Here is an 11,117-nt window from a genome sequence, read left to right as displayed (position 1 = left end):
TTTGTTGAACTTTGACATATCATGCTTTCTCCTCACTCATTGTGTTACCTAATCTCCCCTAATCCAGAAATAATCATGTCTATTTATGATTGCAAGGATCAAATGCTTTTGCTTTCATTTTTGATGTTTAGTGTTTATAAGACAGTGGATTTGTTTCTTTGAGTAGGGAGGTAATTAAGTCTAATTTGGAGAAAGATTTTTTTAATTTAAAGCATGTATATCTTATATAACTTAAGGTTCACGCTATCTGGTAACTAAAGTGACAAACTCAGACTATACCAGTTTTAAAGATTAAAATTAAAAAATGTTTACAGCATTGTATTCTCTAATCTAATTTACATGAAGCAGCTTTACCAAATTACTTGATTTTATGGTATAATAAATAATAAATGACAGTTTAAAGAAGTTCCAGCTTCAGACGGACGAATCTCAGAGGGGCAGGGGGGCAGGGGGGGAGATTAACTGGGGAATTTATATACATGTATATAGTCCATGGACACAGACAATAGTGAAGGCTTAAGGGGGGGAGCGGGGTTGAGGGGGTCAATGGGGAAAAAAGGGGGGGACATCTACAATAAAGATAAATTTTTTTAAAAAGTTCCAGCTTGTCATATTATCTTTCTTGGTACAGATAGTACCGCTGATATTTGGAGCTCTTAGACTAAACGTGGAAATATACTGAATGTATTTAAGTGTTTTAGTTCTGGACTTTGGTTCTGAGGCCACGATCATCAATGGCCAGGTACAGGGAGAGGCGGGAGAGTATCAGGGGGCTGCTGGGTGCGTGTCGGCGTCCTCGGGCCTGCTGTGCAGGGAGCCGGGCTAATGCCCGGCCCGGGAGGGGATGGCGGGCTGCCAGTGTTTCTGTGCATGACCCTGGTGGCACCACTTACTCATAGAAACTCTTCATTCTTTTGGGGGGACAAGATTTCATTCTTTTTGAAAAGAAAAAAAAAAACTCCCATTCTTTAATCATTGATTGTGAAGATACATTTTACTCAATTTGTATTAATAAAAGTTGAGTGTTTTGGTGAACATAGGCTCAGTCCTGTATTGGCAACATTGACACATCTCACCTTAACCTTCTCCTGTAAGATGGTTTTTACAAGTGACACCAGGTGCCGGGTCAAAGGGACTGAAAAAGTTCAAGATTTTTAAAAAAGAAGAAGAAGAAGAAAAGTTCCAGATTACACAAGAGGAAGAAAGTAACAGCAGAGGCATGTTCCAGTTTGTAGTAACAACTCAGTGCTAAAACCAAAAGTAAAAAGGAGCCTGGCAGTGTAAAAGTGGGTAGATTTGGGCCTAGATCTTAAGTTACAGTTTGTGAAAAAGAAGAATTAGATTAATCATAATTTTGTTTTCTTCAGGTAATTTTGTGAGAAAGATTTTGCAGCCTGCTTTTCATTTGATTGCCAGTGGAGATGATGAAGATGATGGTGGGATTCCAGGGACAACCGGCCAAGCATTTTCCCATTTTTCTGAACCACCAATTAAACAAGGAATTTCCTTCCGTGAAATGTCCACAGATGAGGAGAGAGGAGAGAGCTGGACGTTGACTTCCAAAGCCCCGGAGAGGCTGGGGTCCGCCGAGCGGAGCGGCCCTGACCTTTCCTTCTTAGTTGTGAAGGATCCTGCAGGGAAAAAGCGTCTTTTTGTCGATCTAGGTGAGCACCATCAACAGCTCTGTGGGACTGTCCTGTGCACTTCTGTCCGTGCCTACTGCCACCTTAGGGTCCTTGCTGCCACCACTGTTCCCACAGGGACCGCGGGGTCACCAGCAGAATGTAGTCAGGAGCTCGGGTTGCTGTCAGAGATCTCAGAGAGGTCCCTGTGGGACGGAAGCGCCAGGCTTAATGGTACAGGGCGAAATTTTTTTAGAAAACATTTCTGTTGAAATATAACATTCAGACAGAAACGTCCATGATCTGTGAGTGTACAGGTCAGTGAGTTACCACAAAATGAACACATCCTGTCACCACACCACCCAAGACAAGAAATAGAAGGTGGCCAGGACCCTGGCACCTCCTTCCCCTTCCAGGCATTACCCCCTCCTCCTCCGGCAGAGGTAATCTCTGATCTGCCCTCTAATACCAGAGACAGAGAGAGAGAGAGAGAGAGAGAGAGAGAGATGCTGGATGTTTTTTTTTTTTAAAGGGGAGAGAATGATTTTTATTTTTTTTTAAATATATTGATTTTTTTTACAGAGAGGAAGGGAGAGGGATAGAGAGTTAGAAACATCGATCAGCTGCCTCCTGCACACTCCCCACTGGGGATGTGCCCGCAACCAAGGTACATGCCCTTGACCGGAATTGAACCTGGGACCCTTGAGTCCACAGGCTGACGCTCTATCCACTGAGCCAAACTGGTCAGGGCTATGCTGGATGTTTTGATGCTTCCCTCTTTTCTGAGATTTGGCACCACAAATCATCACCGTCTTGAAAGCTCTCCCATAGCCTCAGACTTTTTCCCCTAACACATTTGTCCAGCTTTTCTACTTATTTATTGAGGAGGATTGCCTCCAAAATACTCTAGTTTGCTATTTCTGGATGTGGCATTCTTTCTTGCCATCTCCAATTTATTTTAATTTATGTGTTGCTTTTGCTTACATCTGGTAAAATGTAAAATGTATTTTTTAAAAATATATTTTTGTATGTATTTTTGTCCTTGAAGGTGATTTTATTCACCTTCATTTTATTATTTTTTTGAATTAAGGTATAATTGACATACAACATTAGTTTGAAGTGTACAACATTAATTTGAAGTATATAGCATAATGATTTGATATTTGTACATATTGCAAAATAATCACCACAGTGAGTCTAGTTGACATCCGTTAGTGGACATAGTTACTGAAATTTTTCTTTCATGTGATGAGAACTTTTAAGATCTACTCTCTTAGCAGCTTTCAAATATGCGATACAGCATTTTAAAAAATACATATTTTTATTGATTCAGAGAGGAAGGGAGAGGGAGAGAGAATCATCAATCGGCCTCCTGCACGCCCCCTATTAGGGATTGAGCCCGCAACCTGGGCATGTGCCCCTGACCAGAACTGAACCCGGGACCCTTCAGTACGCAGGCTGACGCTCTATCTACTGACCCAAACCAGTGAGGGCACAATACAGTATTATTAACTATAGTTGCCACACGGTACTTACATCCCCAGGACTTACTTATTTTAGAGCCAGAAGTGTTTATCTTTTGACTTCCCTTTACACACTTGGCCCACTTCCCAACCAAGGCAGCCACCAGTGGTGGCAGTTCTCTGTATCTATGAGCTTGGTTTTGGTTTGGGTTTTTTTTAGATTCCACAATATAAATAAGATCATTTGGTATTTGTTTTTGTCTGACTTATTTTATTTAGCATAATGCCCTCAAGTCCATATGTACTGTCACAAATGATAGTATTTCTTTGTTTATTTTAGCTGAATAAAATTCCATTGTACAATAGTCCCCCCTTATCTGATGGGGATATGTTCCAAGACCTCAGTAGATGCCTGAAACTGTAGATAATACTGGACCCTATATATATTATGTTTTTTTCCTATATATACATACCTATGATCAAGTTTAATTCATAAATTAGGCACAGTAAAAGGTTAGCAACAATAATTAACAAAATAGGACAATTATAACAATATACTAAAGTTATGTGAATGTAGTCTTTCTCTCGAAATATTTTACTGTACTCACCTTTCCACTTAAATGAAGCGCTGTCTGGCTTTTCTTTGCCAGCATCACTGCTCTTGTTCTCGGGGTCATTATCATCATCCTATATCAGTGATGGCGAACCTTTTGAGCTCGGCGTGTCAGCATTTTGAAAAACCCTAAATTAACTCTGGTGCCGTGTCACATATAGAAATTATTTTATATTTGCAACCATGGTAAAACAAAGATTTATATTTTTGATATTTAGTTTATATATTTAAATGCCATTTCACAAAGAAAAATCAACCAAAAAAATGAGTTCGCGTGTCATAAGTTTGCCATCACTGTCCTATATAATAAAAGGCTAATATGCAAATCGACTGACCTGGGGAACAACCGGTCGCTATGATGCGCATTGACCACCAGGGGGCAGACGCTCAACGCAGGAGCTGCCCCCTGGTGGTCAGTGCGCTCCCATAGGGGGAGCACCACTCAGTCAGAAGCCGGGTGAGCGCAGCGGCAGTGGCAGGAGCCTCTCCTGCCTCCGAGGCAACGCTAAGGAGCAGCGAGCAGACGGGTGGTAAGGAGTGAGGGCTCCCTGACTGCAGGACAGATGTCTGACTGCCAGCTTAGGCCCACTTCCCACAGGCAGAGGGCCTAAGCCAGCAGGCGGACATCCCCCGAGGGGTCCCGGACTGCGAGAGGGTGCAGGCTGGGCTGAGGGACCCCCTCCCCCGCCCCCCGAATGCATGAATTTTTGTTCACCGGGCCTCTAGTATAAAATAAGGGTCAGCTGAACACAAGCACTGCAACTCTGAAAGATGATCTGATAACTAAGATGGTTATAAATGACTAATGGGCGAGAAGTGAAAGGGATGACTCATGCCCTTGCACGTTGAAGCAGGATGGCGTGGGATTTCATCATAAACTCAGAACGGACACAATTTAAAATTTATAAATTGTTTATTTCAGGAATTTTCCATTTAATATTCTCAGAACATGGTTGACCACAGGTAACTGAAACTGCAGAAAGCAAAAACTCAGATGAGGGGCGGTTAGTATATGTATGTAGTTTGTTGGAGTCCTTTAAAGCTTTTTACACATAGTATCACATCATCTGCAAATAGAGTTCTTTCTTTCCAATTTGGATTCCTTTTTTTCTTTTTCTTGACTAATTACTCCACATAGGATTTCAATACTTTGTTGAACGGGTGGTGAGAGTGGGCATCCTTGTCTATTTTCTGATCTCAGAGGAAAAATTTTTAGCGCTTCCTGTGTATGATGTTAGCTGTGGGCTTGTCGTATATGGCCTTTATTATGTTGAAGTACATTCCCTCTATATTCACCTTGTTGAGAGTTTTAACCATAAGCGGATGTCGAATATTGTCAGTTGTGGTTTTGCTTTTATTGAGATAGTCGTACGGTTTTTATCTTTCATTTTGGTAATGTGGTATATCATATGGCTTGTTTTTTGGATATTGAAGCATCCTTGCATCCCTGGAATAAATCTAATTTGATCATGGGGTATGATTCTTAAAATGCATTGTTGAATTTGGTTTGCTAATATTATTTTGAAGATTTTTATATCTATGTTATCAGATATATTAGCCTGTAATTTTGTTTTCTTGTGGAGTCCTTGTCTGGTTTTGCTATTAGGATGATGCTAGCCTTGTAAAATGAATTTGTAAGTGTTCTCTTTTATTTTTTGGGGAGATTTTGAGAACTATTGATACTGATTTTTCTTTAAATACAGTGGGGCCTTGACTTATGAGTTTAATTCATTCCATGACGGAGCTCATAACTCAAATTACTCATATGTCAAATCAACAGTGAACAAGTGAGACATGTGATGCTGGGCTGATGTTGTGGCGTTCACTGTGACGTTCGCTGTGCCAACTAGCGGTGGGGTATCTGAAGCTGGCTCGTAACCCGAATTTTAGCCCCCAACTCAAAGCAAAAAATCGGCCAAGAGACAGCTCGTATCTCGAAAAACTCGTTAGTCGGGACACTTGTAAGTCAAGGCCCCACTGTATTTGGTAGAATTCACATTTAAAGTCATTTGATCCTGGACTTTGTGGGGAGGTTTTGGATTACTGATTCAATCTCTTTACTAGTAATCGACCATTCACATTTTCTGTTTCTTCATGATTCAGTATTAGAAGAGTGTTCCTAGGAATTTATCTATTTACTAGAGGCCCGTTGCATGAAGAGATTCATGCAATAGGCCTTCCCTTTCCCTGGCTGCTGGCACCGGTTTTCCGCTGGCACCGGTTTTCCTCTGGCACCTGGGACCTAGGCCTTTGCTCTGGCTGGAGCCTTAAGACTTTGCTGCTCCAGACAGAGCCTTCAGTCTTGGCTCTGCCACTTCACGCCTACATATGCAAATTAACCGCCATCTTTGTTTGGTTAATTTGCATACTCTCCTGATTGCCTGGTGAGCATAGTGGAGGGACGGTCAATTTACATGTTTGTCTATTATTAGGTAAGATTCTAGGTTGTACTAAGTCTCCCCTCTTTCCCTCCCCCCTCCCCTCCCCCCCAGCCTACCCATGAGTCTAGCTAAAGGTCGTCTTTATTCAAAGAACTGGTTCTTGGTTTCATTAATCTTGTCTATTATCTTTTTAGTCTCTATTTCATTTTTTTTTAAATATATTTTATTGATTTTTTACAGAGAGGAAGGGAGAGCGAGAGGGATAGAGAGTTAGAAACATCGATGAGAGAGAAATATCGATCAGCTGCCTCCTGCACACCCCCCACTAGTGATGTGCCTGCAACCCAGGTACATGCCCTTGACCGGAGTCGAACCCGGGACCCTTCAGTCCGCAGGCCGACGCTCTATCCACTGAGCCAAACCGGTTTCGGCAGTCTCTATTTCATTTATATCTGCTCTGATCTTTGGTATTTCCTTCTACTAACTTTGGGCTTCGCTTTTTCTTCCTTTTTTAGTTCTTTGAGGTGTAAAGTTAGGTTGTTTGAGATTTCTGTTGCTGTTTTATTTTATATTTTTATTGATTTCAGAGAGGGAGAGGGATTGACAAACATAAATGATGAGAGAGAATCATCAATTGGCTGCCTCCTACATGTCCCCCCAAACTGGGGATCCTAGGCCACAACCCGGGCACATGCCCTAACCGGGAATTGAACCATGACTTCCAGGTTCACAGTTCGATACTCAACCACTGAGCCACACTGGCTGGGCGAGATTTTTGTTTCTTGAGGTGTAGGCATTTATGCTACACTTCTTGCACTGCATTTGCTGCATCTCATACTAATAAGTTTTGGTGTGTTGCATTTCCATTTTCTTTTGTCTCAAGGTATTTTTTGATCTCTCTTTTGAGTTCTTTGTTGACCCTTTGGTTGTTCAAATAGCATGTTGTTTAATCTCTACATATTTGTGAGTTGTCTAGTTTTCTTTTTGTAATTGATTTCTATTTCATATCATTGTGGTTGAAAAAGATGCTTGATATGAGTTCAGTCTTCTTAAATTTGTTAAGACTTGTTTTTAATGCATGATCTGTCCTGGAGAATGTTCCATGTGCAACTTGAGAAGAAATGTGTATTAGGTTGCTTTAGGACACCATGTTTTGTATATGTCTGTTATGTTGATCTGATCTAACATGTCATTCCAGGCCGATGCTTTCCTATTGATCATCTTCGGGATGGTCTATCCCTTTATGTAAGAGGGTATCAATGTTCCATACGATTACTGTTGTGCTGTATATTTCTTCTTTTAGGTTTATTAATATTTCCGTTATATACTTATGTGCTCCTTTGTTGGTTGCATAAATATTTACAAATGTTTTATCTTCTTTTTGGATTGACCCCTTAATTATTATGTAATGCCTTGCTTTGTCTCACCATAATCTTGGATGGATTTTGTTTTTGAATCCATTTAGTGCTCTCTCTTTTTTGATTGGAGTTTTTAGTCCACTCGCTTTTAAAGTGTTATTGATGAATATATACATATTGCCATTTGTTGTTTCCTGGCTGTTCCTCTGTTCCTTTCTACTCTCGCTCTTTTTCTTTGTGGTTTGATGATTTTCTTTAATGGTATGTTTAGATTTCTTTCTCATTATCTTCTGTGTATCTACTCTAGATTTGTGCATTGTGATTACTATGAGGCTTCCATATAACAACTTATAACAATATATAGCAAATTGGTAACTTAACTATGAATGCATTCTAAAGTTCTATATTTTTACTACCTCTATGTTTTTGATATCATAATTTACATTTTTCATTTTTGGATCCCTTAACTAATTATTAGAGTTAGCTGTTTTTCATACTTGCTTTATAAGTGACTAATCCACTACTTTCACTACACATATACCTTTGCAAGTGTAATTTATACTTTCATATGTTTTCCTATTATGAGTTAGTGCTCTTTGGTCAGCTCGAAGAGTCCCTTGAACATTTCTTGGAAGGGTGGTTTAGTGGTGATGAACTCCTTAAATTTTGCTTGTCTGGAAAACTATCCTTTAATATGAATGACTTCGCCAGTGTTGGGGAAAGCCCCAAAAGTCTAGATTCAGGATGGATTCTGAAGAACTGACATGTGGCCTTATTCAAATTCATAAAAGCTTTAATAGGAGAAACATATACAGGGGCAAAGCAGCGGGTCCCGGTGGTGGTGGGCTGGGAGAAATCCACACCCCTCCCAAGACAGAGTTCCCTTTTTAAAAAATATTTTATTTATTTATTTATTTATTTATTTATTTATTTAGTGAGTGAGTGCCCTGACTGGGAATCGAACTCTGATTTATAGGTTGACACTCAACCACTGAGCCATGCCAGCCGGGCTTTTATTGATTTTGGGGAGGAAGGGAGAGGGAGAGAGAGAGGTAGAAACATCAATGATGAGAGAGAATCATTGATCTTGATCGGCTGCCTCCTGCATGCCCCCTACTGGGGATCGAGCCCACAACCCTGGCATGGGCCCTGACAGGGAATGGAACTGTGATCTCCTGGTTCATAAGTTGATGCTCAACCATTGAGCAACACCGGCCAGGCCAGAGTTCATTTTTTAAAGGGGTTAATGCAAAACCAGATGTGGGTAGTTGTATAAACCTCCCAAGAGAACAGTGTATCACTCCCTCCTCTCCTCCTCCTCCTCCTCTCTTTTCCTCCCTCTTCCTCTCTCTATCCCTTTCCCCTTCTGGGACTCCTGTAATGAAAATGGTAGTCTGCTTGATGTGGTTCCATAGTCCCTTAAACTGTCTTCACCTTTTACATTCTTTTCTCTTTTTTATTCTCTGAGAGATTTGATTCTCTGCCCTGTCTCTAATTCACTGATTCTCCCTTCTGCTTCATCTACTCTACTATTGAACCCTTCTAGTGTCTTTTTCAGTTTATTTATTGTATTCCTCTGCCCTGTGAATTATGTCTGATACTTTCTTATATTTTCTATCTCTTTGTTAAAGTTCTCGTTGTTTATCCATTCTCCTCTGAGTTTGTTGAGCATCTTTATGGACATCACTTTGAACTCTATATTGGGTAAATTAGTTAATTTCATTAAGGTTTTTTTTTTTCTTCAGTTTTATCTGGTTCTTTCATTTGGAACATATTCCGTTGTCTCCTCATTTTTCTTAATTCTCTGTGGTTTCTATGCATAGATGAAACAGCCACTTCTCCCAGGCTTGAAGGGTTGGCTTTGTGTAGGAGATGAACGGCTGGTTAATCCTGCTCTGCCCTGGCTCTCGTCTATTAAGCCTTTGTGATTGTCCAAGCAGCTTTTTAAAAATCCCTAACAACTCCCAGTAGTTGAGGCTGTGCCAGAAACAGTCTGTGTCTCAAAAGGGAGCATCTCAGCACGCAGATTATTCTGATTAGAAGCCGGACCCTCAGGCTGCAGCTTTTAAAGAATGCAAATATACACAGTCCTGCCCTGGGCACTGGAAGGGTGAGCCCAAGGCCACCAGAGCCAGGCCATCTGGAGGTGTTTCCTGAGCAGGAGTCAAAAAGACCAGGTGCCAGACAAGTGTATAAGCTCCTTATGGGGCATGCCAGCGAGCTGTGGCGAGGCAGAGGAAGAGGGCACAGATAGGGTTCCCTGGCTCACATTCTCTGGGAGTAGCTCTGTAGCCTCAAAATTGTGTGCCCAACCTGAAACCTGCAACTAAGGGGGAAGCTCTAAGACAAGCAATTAAGACTCTTTCACAGAAAAGCTGTGTTCAGTCTGTTGTCTGTGCAGTGCCCTGGGGGTGGTAGCCGGCCAAGAACTGCCTCTCCAATTGTTACAGTCCTATGGGACCCACGAATGCAAAGCAATCAAGGGGTGTCCCCTGAGTGACAAGTGGGGCACCAGAGTGTAGAAGCGCCGCTCTGGGAGATAGTGGTGCCCCTGGACACAGCCTGAGAGCACAGAGGGGTGAGACAGAGGGCGGGCACCTGCTGAGGAAAGAAGGAAGGGAGCAGAAGAAAAGATGGTGCCAGTGGCATTAACAAGGCACAGGGAGAGCGGGAAGATGGTACCCACCAGCCTGCATCCCCAAAGGGGGTGTGAGCACTTGTTCTCTGCCTGAAACACTTGCATTCCCACAGGCTCTATCCACTGAGCCAAACAGGCCAGGGCAGCCATGCAAACCAGCACTTTAAAATCCGCAAATGGGTTTCTTGCACATAAAGTCTGGTGCTTTTCAAAGGGCTGCTTCTGGGCCCAGGTGGGTGCGTCCACATGTGAGCCCTTTAAGAGCCGTGCCTGTTCGCCACAGCCACGCAGGTGATCTTCAGAGCCAGGTGTTTGGGAGGTTATGTTTCTCAATTGCTGGTCTTAAAAGTTGGGGTTCCCCAGGAGAATTTCAGGGTTCTGTTCCCTTCCCCCCACCCCGGCCATGTGATGGGTTGCCCTGCCAGGGGTGGGGTTTAACGTGAATGTGTCTCAGCCCTTCCTACCTGCTTTGATGTGGCTTCCTTTCATTTTCTCTCTGTGAAGGGGGACTTCCACCAGATTCTAGGTTTTTTCCAGAGGACGTTTTTCTATATATAGCTTAGGTTCATTGTGACCACAGGAAGAGGGGAGCGCAGGATCTTTTTAGATTGCCAAGGTGAATCAGAACTGTTGTTTCTTCTAAAAATGCTACACAAATTAATTTCACACTTGCTGACTATAAAAACAACTGAAAACATGCGTTCATACTGTTTTGTTAATCTTTCATATAGGAGTTTATACAAGAAATAGGAACTTTCGGCTCTATAAGTCATCAAAAAAGGGGAAGCCAGTGGTGTTGGAGGTCGCTGAAGATAACAGATATTCTCTTACACAGTCAAAGAATACTTCTGAAGAGGAACAGTATTTCCTCTCTTCTTTGGTCAGCAATGTCAGGTATGTAGTATCAGAAGTAAACCATTGTGTATTCATGAATATTGCACAGTGAATGGCATTGCACAGCACTAAAATGTAAATTGTGTAAATTCATTCTACCTTAAACAAGAAAGTCAGTTCTTAAAATTTTAGATTACTGTTTTCTTTT

General features: G+C 41.7%; 1 protein-coding gene across 9 annotated transcripts in view; it reads left to right on the top strand.

The window, feature by feature from the left end:
- The window catches only part of PRIMPOL (primase and DNA directed polymerase), a 37,991-nt gene that overhangs the window by 14,593 nt on the left and 12,281 nt on the right, over positions 1–11,117 (top strand). For all 9 annotated transcript variants that reach the window (XM_023757194.1, XM_023757193.1, XM_023757192.1 and 6 more), the window contains 2 exons: positions 1,368–1,664; positions 10,807–10,969. In XM_023757194.1, the coding sequence (XP_023612962.1) occupies positions 1,517–1,664; positions 10,807–10,969 (311 nt within the window). In that variant the 5' untranslated portion in view covers positions 1,368–1,516. The remainder of the gene's footprint in view (positions 1–1,367; positions 1,665–10,806; positions 10,970–11,117) is intronic.

Source organism: Myotis lucifugus, unplaced genomic scaffold (genome assembly GCF_000147115.1).
Source record: "Myotis lucifugus unplaced genomic scaffold, Myoluc2.0 scaffold_102, whole genome shotgun sequence".
In the NCBI taxonomy this organism is placed as follows: Eukaryota; Metazoa; Chordata; class Mammalia; order Chiroptera; family Vespertilionidae; genus Myotis; species Myotis lucifugus.
This window is presented reverse-complemented; position numbering and strand designations above follow the sequence as displayed.